Consider the following 13,674-nt stretch of genomic DNA (forward strand, 5'->3'; position numbering starts at 1 on the left):
AATTTTTGTCTTGGTTTTGTATGTATTTTTTCCTAAAATAAAAATAAAAAAAATGATTATTGATTCTAAAATTATTTGGATTTAGTTATGCACACCAATAAAAATATAAGTGATATTTTATATTTAATATGATTTAAAAAAAAAATTATATAAAAATTAATAGTCGGAAGTTATGCGAAAATTAATAATAATGATTTTAATAAAAAATAATAAGTAAATTAAACAATAAAATAAGGGTAAATTGATAAATAAAGTATTTTTGTTATAAATATATATTTTTTGAGAAATTGAAAAAGTGATAAGTGATAGTGGAAAGGTATATAATTCCCTTAAAAAAAAGCTGAAAGAATTTTGTTTTATTTTAAATTTCTTAAAAATTGAAACTTCATCCATACACAATCTAAAGTAAATTAAAGATCATATTTAATATTTGTTTCAAGATTTAAAATTATATTCATTGAAATTATATTCCCAAGATTATTATTCTTGGCAGTATTATTCATTATAGATATTTAGATTCTTAAGAATAATTAAAAATTTGTTTAATTTAATAAGTGATAGATGAAAGGTATAATTAATTAATTTTTTTAATGGAAATTTGGAATAAAAAAACAAATCATATATAAATAATATTTTTTGAAATAAAATATATCTTAAAATAATTTTATAAAACTTAAAATCAAATTAATAGTAATATTTTCAAAAGTATTTTTTTTAAAATTTAATTGAAATATATTAGCAATATAAAACAATCGTTTTTATTTTGATAGTACATAATAACACATTTGTTTCGTCCCTTAACAAGTCTAATGGAAGGGAGGGACACATCCCACGTATGTAATAATAAGTGTGGAGAATCACTTGGTTTTCGTTTCGGACACATAGACTCCAAACCAACCACCAAATTTTGCACCGCGCTTGTAATAACAAAATCAAAATTACGAATCCAAGGAAGAAGAAGATTCAAAGTCCATGCTATACCAGTACCTAAACTCTGAAAAATTCCACATTATTATCAAATCCAATTGAATTCATCATAAACAAACAATGTCATCGACGAGAGACCTCGCCAGAGTCTTCAATGGCCTCTCCTTAATCGCAAACGAATTCGCCAAACGTTCTTTACCCGCCACAACCTCAGATTTCGAAACCCTAATTAAAACCGCTCTTATCTCTGTCACCAACATCTCCGGCATCACTAAAGGAAAGGTTCGCCGATACTCCCAACCTCAACCCTCTCCTTCTAACACCGCACACGCTTCTTCTTCTTCTTCTTCCGATTCTCCTTCCGTTGTTGTTTTCTCCGACCATGCTTCTTCTCCACATGATTCAACACCACCACCTCCATCTCCAGCACCAGCATCAGCAACCATAGAAACAGTAACAAGCAGTGGGATTTCTGCCGATGCTTCTTCTGAAGCGAATTCTCCGGTAGAACCTTCCGAAGCAACTGTTTGTACCGTGGCGGTGAGCGAAAGTGAGGTTATGAGCTCTAGTGAAACGCTTAAGCAAAGTGCAACTACGAGTGCGGAAGTGCCGTTGAGGAAACGAAGACCCAGGGAGAGGAGGGTTCCCTCTACTCCATTTACTAGGGCTCTTGGGTTAGTGTTTAAATTTTTCCTCTCCATTTCATTTCCATGTCCTTGTTATGGGATTATAGGAATCTTTAATAAGCAATAAATACTCACAAGTTAGGAAGTTAGGGTGTGTTTGGATTGGTGGAATGTCATGGAATAGAATGAAATAGAGTGGGTTAGTATGTAATTAGATTCCATTGTTTGGATTTGCAGATAACGGATGAAGCTGAATGGAACGTGATGAAATCTATTCCATCCAATTCTTCAATTTTCATTCCTCAATTTGGGGTGCAGGCAATAGATTAAACTAATTCTGTCAAGTTATAAAAAAAATACACAACCAATGGAATGAAATCACTGATCCATTTAACTCCACCCTATCTCATCATATGTTCCATTCCGCCCCATTTTAGTCCATCAATCCAAACATAACCTTAATGAGAACTAACCTTAGTGAGAAAGGAATTAGTATCAAAAAAGCTCTAGGTGTATTTAAATAGGTTTATTTAAGCTTCAATACGGGCACTTGTGAGTGAGACTATAGCTAATAGAGACAATTCAATTTATGACATGTCTATAAATTGTTTCAGCTTATTTCCACTCTATACTTGTCAATTCATAAAAATAGGTTATAACTTCTATGGAAACATTTTGACTTTGTTTCATGTTTTATTATTGAAATAACTTATATACTACTTATAGACTTATGCTTAAGAGCTTAATTAAACTGTTTACCCAAACAAGTTATCTATAAGCTGTTTTTAGTTTATTTTAATTATCTCCTCAAGATAATTTATGAAACAGCTCACGCCGAATATATGGAAATTTCACTATTACTTTTCTGTTCATTTGTAGAAACAACTTATAGATGAGTTTTATATGATAAGAACTTGTTGAGTACATGCTTAACTAAGTTGATTATCCAAACATTCTCATGATGCTTTGGGTTGTGATGTGTTAGTGTTTGCTTATTGCTATATCTAAAACTGAAGGATATCTTGTCACTACCAAATTGCAGGTTTGCTGGGCTAGGAGCTGGTCTTGCGTGGGGAACAGTTCAGGAATCTGTCAAGAGGCTTGCCTATGGTACACCTACTTTGCAAGGCAATCAATCTGCACTTTCCCCGTACTTGTCTGAAAAAAATGCCGAACGATTAGCTCTTGCACTTTGCAGAATGCGTGGAGCCGCACTCAAAATTGGGCAGATGTTGAGCATACAGGATGAGTCCCTTGTTCCTCCTCCGGTACTGTGATTTATTTTTTAACGCTTATGCTTGTAGTTTGTTTGGTATGCAAAAACCTCATCTAAAGTGAGAATGTTTCTTTTATCTACACACGTTTTTTATGAAGATCACACTGGATTTTAAATTAAATGAAGACAGATTCACTATTACTTCCTCACTTCTAAGAGAAGCTCACTTTGGTGGTGTCTTATCCAACAGATATGGTGTACTTGAATATTTATGTTATTCAAGAAGAAGCATGACAATAAGTAAGTAGGATTGTTAGCTGATGCTGTGCAATTTCAGTGGAACTTGGGATATTTTGTTATGTTTAATCAAAACCAAAAAAATTGTACTGAATTTTGAATGACGAAGAGTTGAATACTGAATGTTTTTGGAAAACTTTGAGTTTTCATTATGAAAAATGTATTTTAAGGAAATTATTACTGAGTACATATAGTAAGCAAACACCATTGCATCATTTCAAGCACTCATTTGGAAGTTTTAATAGGTCTCAAGTCTTTGTTTCAGTACAGTGAAATTTCATTTTATGCACACGAACCTATATTAAATGTCAATTGCCATCAGCTGTCAGACTTGAATTCTTTTTAATGGAAAAAGTTGGACAGAGTGTAAAAGTGAATGTTTTGGAAGCAGTTTTTTTTTACGGATTTGCTAATTAGGTTCCAACTCTACTACTTTCTCTACTCTTTTATATTGTTTGTGGAGTCTTTTGAACAAAGGTTAATGTAATATTTACTGCTACCATTTCTTGTATTTCTACAAATGCCAGAAAACTAAACTAGTACGATATTCTACACATTCAGATATTCTTTTGCGCTTAGAGAAAGGCCATCAGCTCCATGAAGAAACCTAAGAATTTTTTTTATATATATATTTTTTAATATTTACGTGATTTGAAAAGTAAACTCGCAATCTCTTATTTGTAGATCCTGGCTGCATTAGAAATTGTTCGTCAGGGGGCAGATGTTATGCCAAAGAGCCAGCTTAATCAAGTTTTAAACGCTGAGTTAGGTCCTGATTGGTCATCGAAGTTGCATAGTTTTGATTATGAACCTTTAGCTGCTGCAAGTATTGGCCAGGTATGTATCCCTGTATTGAACTCTAGAATTTTTTAGCTGTCAACATTTTCCATTATCTGATTATCTCAAGTATTTTCAAATAATCCAAGCGCCATTGCTTTTCCTTTTGTGTTACTTTAGATGTCAATGGGTGGTTTCTTTATCTTCAGTACTAGAATTTTTTAGCTGTCAACATTTTCCATTATCTGACACAAAGAAGGTGTTGGAGGCTGCAATGAAGGCAAGCCAAATGCCGCAATTAGGTGACTAGGGGCGGACAACAATGAAGGCGGAAATTTCAATAAAAACAAAAACCGTTGACACTTTAGTTACATGTTAGGCTTTTAAGAGAGCTAGTCCTTGATACCACAATTGATTTTATATCTTGAATAAAATAAATATCTTGTAATCATGTCTCCATCAATCACATTTAAAGATATGTTAATGTGGTGAGCTTTGAAAACTCAATATTGCTTTCTTCACTAATTTGGTAGCCAGAATGAGGTGACTTTGAACTCTAATTTATTTTGAATTCATACCAGCATAAAGTTCTTTTAAATTTTTATTAGAATGCCTAACTTTGCTGTCGTTCTTCTACTTATACATATGCAATCTTATGTTCCATATAATTCCAAGGAAGGGCAATTTGCGTTGTCTTAATCTTAAGAGCAATGTCATGCAACATTATACTCTGGCTCTTCTGTCCAGTATAGTCGTATTGCCTAACAAATCCCTCATGAAATGCAGGTGCACCGAGCTGTCATGAAGGATGGCTTCCAAGTTGCAATGAAAATTCAATACCCTGGTGTTGCAGATAGCATTGAGAGTGACATTGAGAATGTGAAGCTTCTTTTAAACTACACAAATCTAATTCCTGAAGGACTTTATCTTGACAGAGCAATTAAGGTGCTTGTTTTTCAATATAAATCATTTTGTTTATTTCAATATCATTATTAGAAAGACTTTTTTTGACTTTCATTTGAAAGACTTTAAACCTGCAAAATTTTATTTCTCTTTCCCTTTGCTTCTTTTCACTGAGTGGTTTTCCTTCAAAGTTATAAGTCAGATCCTAAAGCTATACTCCATGTTCTCTGTTCTAAATTGGATTGTGCAGGATGATATCCATCTGTACTGGATATTGATCCAGAATCACTTACCTGTCATAGAGAAAGATATTTTTCCATAATTTGGCAAGTATATCTGTCCATAAGTTAAAATTTGTGTTGTTAATTTATCCTGTATTTTTTTCTAGGTTGCCAAAGAAGAATTATCTCGTGAGTGTGATTACAAGTTGGAGGCAGCAAATCAGAAGCGATTCCGAGATCTTCTTGCTGGCACAGAAGGACTTTATGTTCCAATAGTTCGGGATGATACTTCAAGCAGAAGAGTATTAACTACGGAACTTGTTCATGGTAATCATAATAAATTTCACCAGTTCCTGTGATGCATAATTAGAAGATATTGTATGAAATTATTCCATTTTATTCAAGTTATTTATAGCTTGTTTTTAAACATGGGATTGTTTACTCTTGCAACAGGAATTCCAATTGACAAAGTGGCATTACTGGATCAGGAAACTCGTAATTATATTGGGACCAAGTTGTTAGAACTCACATTGATGGAGTTATTTGTATTCCGATTTATGCAGGCATGTCATTCCACCTTCTGTTTAAGACTGTATCTGTAAAACTATTAAATGCCATTGCTGACACACTGACCTACATCAGAAATAAGAGAATTCAAGTCCAAGCATCGAAAATCTAAAATGTAGCTGCTGGTATTTTATGACAAATTTTGGATTAGATATGTAGTTCAGGCATTGCTTAAGACAAGTAAATATATTTTACTGTTGAAAGACTCCAACAAATGTGGCAAAGAAGTAGATTTGGGTTAGGGAGGCACTTATTAATATCATCTTTATTGGCATAATATCCTTCTCTCCTCGTACTATCTGACAGATTTGTTATTTATATGTTATTCTCTCTCCTAAACGGGGAATCCGCTCATAGAAGTTCTAACTAACTGGATTTAGAAGCCATCCGGTAGAATCAACTTTCCTGCTTGGTAGTAGCTGCACTTTTTAGACTACTAGAGTCAAATCTTCCTAATTTTTTTCCAAATACTGCATCTCTAAAAGATAAATACAATGAAGTCATATTTATTCTTAGTCTCAAACAGCTACGTACTTTGTATTCATCAGATTTACTTTCTGTTGTGTTTCAGCTTCATGCTTTTCATTGTTAATATGAAGTTTTCCTTTAAACCAAGCATCTCAAAATCTGTTTTTGGTTTATTTTCTAACCTTGGGAGTGTTCTTTTAATGCAGACTGATCCTAATTGGGGTAATTTCTTATATAATGAAGCTACAAACACAATCAATCTTATTGATTTTGGAGCAGCACGAGATTTCCCAAAAAGTTTTGTTGATGATTATTTAAGGATGGTTGGTTCCTTTCCTTTGTACTTTTTCTTTTTCATATATAAATATGAAGATTTGAAATTTGAATTCGGTTTATTGTTTTCTCTTTCTAATTCTTATGTTTGCTGAGATTTAGTGGTGCTTTGCATTTCACCTTTTTCTTAAGATGTGCTGCAAATTCATATGAATTCTATCACTGTTAATTTTTTATGATGCATAACTGGTTAGGTTGTAGCATGCGCAAATGGTGATAGTGATGGTGTCATTGAGATGTCTAAGAGGCTTGGGTTTCTCACTGGAATGGAATCTGACGTGATGCTAGATGCCCACGTACAAGCTGGTTTTATTGTGGGGTTGCCGTTCTCGAAACCTGGTTTATATGACTTCCGATCAACCAACATTACTCAAAGCCTTAGTCACCTTGGGGCAACAATGCTGAAGCACAGACTCACTCCTCCGCCTGATGAAGCCTACAGTCTGCACAGAAAACTTTCCGGTGCTTTTTTAGCATGCATCAAGATTGGTGCTGTTGTCCCTTGTAGAGAACTATTGCTTGAAATGTACAAGCATCATAAGTTTGGTGAAGTAAATGAAGAGTTATTATCTAGTGGCTCAATGTCTGCGTAGGTTATTTACAATTGATCCAATTAATTTTGCCAATCATAATAAGTTACAGGATGCTTGTTTGTGCCGAGCTCCTTAACAATTACTTATATCTTAATTTGTACCATAAATGGAGTCCTCTATGGGTAAATTAAATTTCCCCTCTTCCCATTTGTAACCAACTGTAATTAGGATTTTATTCTTTTAAAGGTGATTGATTCTTTCAAATAACATGTCTGGGTGTTTTTCATGTCATCCTTCTCTTAACCAAATTATGATCTTTCATTTTTAGTCTTATACTGGCCGGCATGGTTCATGTGTCAGTTTGGTTATCTGAAAATGAGCCACAATAATGTTTTTATTTAAACATAGCCTTGCTAGACCAACCATCATTTATAATTGTTTTCATGGCCAGTCATCATCAACAATAAGTGGTTTACCCTTTGATGTTATTGTCAGTAGTATTTTGTTACATTAGATAACAATTGTTTTTGATGAATTACATTGAGGAATGCTTAGCAGGTGATGTTAGGATGTAGTTTGAAAATTTTACTGTATCCGAGCTGATACCCGTATGGGCATTAATATTTGTACCCGTATTTATACATTATGGATATCTAATTATCTGTACACACAAGTGTATTTGCATTTCTAATAAACAAACTGCATACAAGTTTAACAATAAAGTATTTAATAAATTTGATAAATTAATTTGTGTATAATAATAAAAATAAAATCTAATAAATATATATTATTGTGCGGGTATGAAATGGGGTAAGTACCTGTATCTGCACTCATTTCTTTTTATTATAATGAGTAATTGTTCTGTGTGTCTGTATCTATTTTACTAATTTTTATTATATCCATAAATTTTGTAATTTGGGATGAGTCTACATCAAGCCTATACTCCAAAATTATAAATAAATTATTCAAAGTTGATAGTCATAGATGTGGCTTCCGGTAGAAGCAATGCATAATTATGAAGAATCAATTCCCACAATAAAGTGGACAAAGCAAACTAGAGACAGTGAGGTGGGGAGAGTGAAGGAGGAAATTCTTTTTTCATATGAAAAATTCAATACTAGTACTATACTACTACTACCCATCATGTGGTATTAAAAGAAAAACCTAAAAAGGGAAGTGTAATTCATGGATGTGATGATAGCGATCTTTGATTCCCTTGAAAGCTATAGTTAAACGTGATTGGCTCCGTCAGTGCCTTCAATTACTCATCACAAATCACTGTATATTTGATAAACTAACACCAAAAAAGAAAAAGCAAAAAAAAAAAGAATTTTTGTTAGTAATAATAATAACTTAAAAATAATAAAAGACAAACCAAGACACTAGGAATGAATGAGTTAATTTATTTATAAAGATCTCGCGTGATTTATACGATATGATAGATTAAACTTTAATGTATGAGAAAAACATCATCATACAAAAAAGAACACACGACAATGGTCTACAATGTTTTTCCCTAGTTAGATAACCTTTTCTTCCATCATCCACTATACAAGAGAAACGAAAAATGTAAGTATATTATTTAACGCAAATCAACAACACTCAGAAACTGAGACTGTGAAGAACCTTAGTAGTTAGTTAGTAGACATGAGAATGAAGCTGCTGATTTTGTTTGCATGCTTAGTTTCTGGGTTTATCTCCTCTAGATCTGAGACACTGTTTTCTTTCTCACAAAACGATGTCGTCTCACCTAATCCATTGCAACAACTTATGGTTAACCTCACTCTCATTCAAGGAGCTGATTCCAAAGGAGCTGGTAACCCTTTTCTTATCTCTTAAATTGGAAACATCCCTTTTTCATCTTTCTTTTCTAGTTGCAATGGATATTGTTTTTATTGATTACTGTCTGAATATGCCTTATATTGGTGTGGATTGGAGCTATATTATGTATGCTTTTTTATTAGTATACTGACATAATCACTTGTGAGATTATTTGAAACAGCTTATACATTATGCCATGTTTATAACCAATTGTGTTAAAAAGAGTAAAGATTTTCTCAAATTCGTACATTTGTTACTTGATCTCAAATCTGTCAATTTTGTCTTATAACCACAGTCTGTTTGGATGGGACATTGCCTGGTTACCATTTGGATCGTGGATTTGAATCTGGTGCAAATAGTTGGCTTATTCATCTTGAGGTATGTAAAATAATCTCCAACCTTTAATATCAATTCCTGCTTTAACTATGCTGTGGCTACGCGCTAACTTTTTTTTTCGGTGCTATTTTCAACCCTTTGTGAAAATCTGCAGGGAGGAGGATGGTGTAACACTATCAGAAACTGTGTGTATAGAAAAAAGACTCGTCGTGGTTCCTCAAACTACATGGAAAATCAAATACCATTCACAGGAATATTGAGTAATAAACCAGAAGAAAACCCTGGTATTTTCACTTTATCATTTGTTGTTTGTTGTTCAATTTAACTCTGCTCTCTTTGAGGCTGCAACTTATGTTTACTCGAGTCTTTGTTTTAATTGTCAATTTTATGGACATGATTTTCCATTCCTTGTACAGATTTCTTTAACTGGAATAGAGTCAAATTAAGGTACTGTGATGGAGCATCTTTTACAGGAGATAGTGAAAATGAGGTCAGTGAAAGAATCAGTTTTTCCCCCTCTTATCTACATAATTCCTATCAAAAGCTGTTATTGAAAGATAGATACTTTGAACTTATTATTGTGTGACATGTGTATGAATTTGGTTCTTCTTACAGGCTGCAGGACTTCAGTTTCGAGGACAAAAAATATGGCTAGCTGCAATAGATGAATTAATGTCTCAAGGAATGCATAATGCCGAACAGGTTTCGCGTTTTGCTTAATGTTGTTATTCGATCCTAGTATGCGTGAATTCTAATATTCAATAAATGTGTATCAGGCCCTTCTCTCTGGATGTTCTGCGGGTGGCCTTGCATCCATACTACATTGTGATGAGTTCCAGAGCTTGTTACCAAAATCTTCCAAAGTGAAGTGTTTTAGTGATGCAGGATTTTTTCTAGATGCGTATGTTCAATGTTTTTATTTACATTACTTATATCTTGTTCCATTTACATGAAACTTAGATATAACCGGTGATCTGTTCAACTGTGTAGAATTGATGTATCTGGAGGACGCACATTGAGAAATCTGTTCGGAGGCGTAGTTCAGTTACAGGTAGCGTTTAATGTAGCTTCATTCTAATCTAAATAACTATATAGTAGAAAATAGCATCGGTGAACTTATACTGTAATGCCTATCAGATTAGCAAGATTCAAACCATTAACCACATAGCCATACAAATTTTGGTACTTTATTAAATACCAATTGTCCTAAAAGCTTAAGTCGTTGAGTGAAGGCAAATTGCAATAATCTCTTCCATTAGTTATTATGTTTTTTGATTTAAGGTGAAGAAAATTTGTACAAATATTTCATATATCGCTATTGTTTTGATATTGTAGGAAGTACAAAAAAATCTGCCAAAAAATTGTCTCAACAAACTGGACCCAACTTCGGTAATTCTTATTCTAGACATTGTGCTATTCGTAACTTTTAAAGTTACTCTAAACATCCAAATTTTAAATCTTTGTAGTCTTGTTTTTCAGTGCTTCTTTCCTCAGAATTTGGTTGAACATGTTGAGACACCGTTGTTTCTACTCAACACGGCTTATGATGTGTGGCAGGTAACATGGATTAATGCTAATACACCGTCTTCTTACTTTATCCTATATTACATCAACAATATATCTGAATACATCATCTTCATTTCTTAATTTCATCAGGTTCAAGCCAGTTTAGCCCCAGTGACAGCCGATCCTCTTGGCTCTTGGAATGACTGCAAATCAAACCATGCAAATTGTAGCTCGTCTCAAATTCAGTTCCTCCAAGGTGTTTTCAACCTCTAGGCATTGTTGCAATAAACAACACATCAATTAATTTGAATCATACACAGCATTAGAGCCATTGATGTAATTGTAAAATTTCCTTGTAACATAACACATTGCATCTCTCGTTTGAAACAGACTTCAGAAATCAAATGGTTGACGACCTGAAAGACTTCTCAAGACCGTCTCAAACTGGACTTTTCATAAATTCCTGTTTTGCTCATTGCCAGTCGGAGAGACAGGAGACATGGTTCGCGGATGACTCTCCTCTTCTCGAGGACAAGGTACATATATGCTCAATTAAAAATAACTCACTGATGACTTTAATAACTTGGATGGAATAATCGAGCTTCATATTTTTCGCTTTTTCTGTTATGCAGCCAATTGCAGTTGCTGTTGGAGACTGGTATTTCGACAGAGAAGTTGTAAAATCTATAGACTGTCCTTACCCTTGTGACAATAACTGCCATAATTTGGTGTTTAGAAGAGTATAATATGCTATCTTTTCATATGTTAAGATCACTCGTGTATTTAACATCCATTAATTATGTCAAGAAGATTCATATTCATTAATTGCCATTTATTTACCTTTGCATAGAATATCCAAAAACGAAAAATGAAAATTTTGCTTGGGGCATTGATAATAGATAAGAGTACTAAAGTTATGGTTTGTACATATTATTTAGTTTAATTGATAATAGATAAGAGTACCAAAATCTATGGTTTGTGCATACTATATGGTTTAACTATTATTGCTCGTATATAATTGGATAGTCAAAGGTGGTATGATATAGTTAAATAATGGAATTAAAGATTAACGCGTGTTAGTGAGATGAGTTTTGTTGAGCTATCTAAACAATTTAGTGATAAGTTAGATAAATTAAAATTTTGAGAGCAAACAAACATTGAATTAAGTTTAAAAGTGAAATCTATCATTTTAGTAAACTCTTTCAATAAGTTCACTCGGATTTTTGGAGTTTATTTAGAGTAGCTACTCTTGTGAATGATTCTTATTTTTTCACCATGATCGATAATTTTGCTTAGAAGAGTATGAGTTAATATTTTGAAAAATAAAAGTCAAATATTTGAAAACTACAAAGAATGAGATACTCTTATAGAATTTAAATCAAATATTTTAAGGACGAACAATAACAAGAAGTTTGTTTTAGAATCAATTTAATGAATTTTGTAGAATATTTTTTTTAATCAACGTTAGACATGAATATCATAATTGTTGGGTTTTAAATGTGAAAGTGACAAAGTCTCACATTGACTAAGAAGAGAGAAAATGTTGGATTTATAAGAAAGGTGATCCATACTCCATTGACTTAAGGTTTTGGGTGGATATGTGATGTCAAGGTATCTTGGACCCCGGACGTTTAACCCATTAACACTTCTGGGCCTCGTTTCCCAGACTTTCCCAACCAGTGGTATCAGAGTCCTGGTTGGCTCGGTGGTGGAGCAGAAGTGGATCATAGTGTGGATAAGAGCCCTGGTTGACTTGGTGGTGGATCATAGTGTGGATAAGAGATGTGACTTATACCTTCGTTGTCTTAAGGGTTTGGGTGAATATGTGGTGTTAAGATCTCTTGGACCCCAAACATTTAGCCCATTAACACTTTCGGACCTCGCTCCCTGAAATTCCCTAACAACAATAAAATAGCCTAGTTTGGCACATGAATGTGACCATCTTAGAGTGTGTTAGATGTAACTTTTGAAAGTTGGGATGCCCAAAAGTTTATCGAAAGAATCCGTGAGTACTGCAACTTACATGATCAATATATGTCCATTAATGAAAATATAATTTAAGACACCTATGAAGATTTGAAGTGGAATAGTGGCAAACAACTTTAATTTAAAGGTTTCATATAATTGACTTTTGTGTATATCAACCAAGACAATCTTGATGCATGAACTCTGAAGATTTGTTTCATTTAATGCCTGAAACGCATAAAGGAATACAATATGTGAAAAATTTAACTTAGAGGATCAATATTCATACTAAAAATGTACACAGCTTTGGATGTGATTCACATGAGAATGAAGTGCAAGGACCTTAAGAATAGAGGCTCCGATACTAGTTGAAGAAAACTTAATTTGAGGTAGAACATTTCACTACGTGAACAAGGGATAAATATGATGATAATCTCCCACCATTAATTTCTAGAGGATGGGAAATTACAATGGCTCCTTACTATCAATTATCAAAAGATAAGGAGAGAAGGGAGTTTGTGACACCATATTCCTACAACTATATAATCTAATTTATTATATGCTAATAATGGGATAATGGTACTTTGCGAGGCCCCCTATATGTAAAGACAACCCCCATGCGACATCTCACGAAGTGGGACCCTTGTGTCGGCCTTATTTGGGACTGTCATAATAATATCACTACAATAAATTTACAAATTTTCCCTCATCCAGAACAATATTCCGCAATATACTCAATAACACTCTCAAAGTACTAGGGTTAACATATGTAAGAAAATATAAATGATTTACAAAAGTGATGAGAGAAATGAAAAATGAGGTTTTTCATGTTTTATAGATGTGAAAAGTGATAGAGAATACGTCTATTTATAAGTCAAGATGTGATATAAGTTCAGAAATAATCCATCGGTATTTTATACCATCTAATTGATTAGGCACCTCAAATAATTGATTATTGATGCCCAAAATGGAAGGTTTATATATAGAGCCGTTACTAATCATTAAGGTACTGTCATAATCGATTATAGACTCGATTAAGAATCATGCAATAGATTAGACAAATGATCTAATCGATTAGATATTTTAGAAAAAGTCACTTAATCAACTAGTTAGATCCCTAACCAACTGGCTAGGCCCCAAAAATATTTTTTGGTGATTTTATTTAAAAAAGAAAGGAT

The 13,674-nt window shown here is 33.2% G+C and overlaps 2 protein-coding genes across 2 annotated transcripts; both read left to right on the forward strand.

Moving 5' to 3' along the window:
- The first annotated feature begins 807 nt into the window (after positions 1-807).
- On the forward strand, positions 808-7,159 carry LOC127098672 (protein ABC transporter 1, mitochondrial). The gene is made up of 8 exons (XM_051037329.1): positions 808-1,601; positions 2,596-2,821; positions 3,751-3,903; positions 4,630-4,788; positions 5,135-5,294; positions 5,421-5,530; positions 6,209-6,325; positions 6,530-7,159. The coding sequence occupies exons 1-8, from the start codon at positions 1,048-1,050 to the stop codon at positions 6,926-6,928; spliced, it is 1,878 nt and encodes a 625-aa protein (XP_050893286.1). The 5' UTR covers positions 808-1,047; the 3' UTR covers positions 6,929-7,159.
- A 1,108-nt stretch (positions 7,160-8,267) lies between these two features.
- On the forward strand, positions 8,268-11,352 carry LOC127098673 (pectin acetylesterase 12). Its single transcript, XM_051037330.1, has 12 exons — positions 8,268-8,684; positions 8,985-9,067; positions 9,180-9,309; positions 9,442-9,515; positions 9,641-9,727; positions 9,802-9,926; positions 10,016-10,076; positions 10,361-10,414; positions 10,505-10,582; positions 10,682-10,787; positions 10,922-11,067; positions 11,164-11,352. Exons 1-12 carry the CDS (start codon positions 8,516-8,518, stop codon positions 11,275-11,277), a joined length of 1,227 nt encoding a protein of 408 aa, XP_050893287.1. The 5' UTR covers positions 8,268-8,515; the 3' UTR covers positions 11,278-11,352.
- The last annotated feature ends 2,322 nt before the right edge of the window (positions 11,353-13,674 follow it).

The sequence above is a fragment of the Lathyrus oleraceus genome, chromosome 6 (genome assembly GCF_024323335.1).
Source record: "Lathyrus oleraceus cultivar Zhongwan6 chromosome 6, CAAS_Psat_ZW6_1.0, whole genome shotgun sequence".
NCBI classification, from domain to species: Eukaryota; Viridiplantae; Streptophyta; class Magnoliopsida; order Fabales; family Fabaceae; genus Lathyrus; species Lathyrus oleraceus.

Coding starts and splice junctions, on each gene's coding strand:
- LOC127098673 (XM_051037330.1), top strand. CDS start 8,516: ATGAGAATGAAGCTGCTGATTTTGTTTGCATGCTTAGTTTCTGGGTTT. Junction 10,415..10,504: donor ACAAACTGGACCCAACTTCG/GTAATTCTTATT, acceptor CTTGTTTTTCAG/TGCTTCTTTCCTCAGAATTT. Junction 11,068..11,163: donor CTCCTCTTCTCGAGGACAAG/GTACATATATGC, acceptor TCTGTTATGCAG/CCAATTGCAGTTGCTGTTGG.
- LOC127098672 (XM_051037329.1), top strand. CDS start 1,048: ATGTCATCGACGAGAGACCTCGCCAGAGTCTTCAATGGCCTCTCCTTA. Junction 1,602..2,595: donor CCATTTACTAGGGCTCTTGG/GTTAGTGTTTAA, acceptor ACCAAATTGCAG/GTTTGCTGGGCTAGGAGCTG. Junction 5,295..5,420: donor AACTACGGAACTTGTTCATG/GTAATCATAATA, acceptor CTCTTGCAACAG/GAATTCCAATTGACAAAGTG.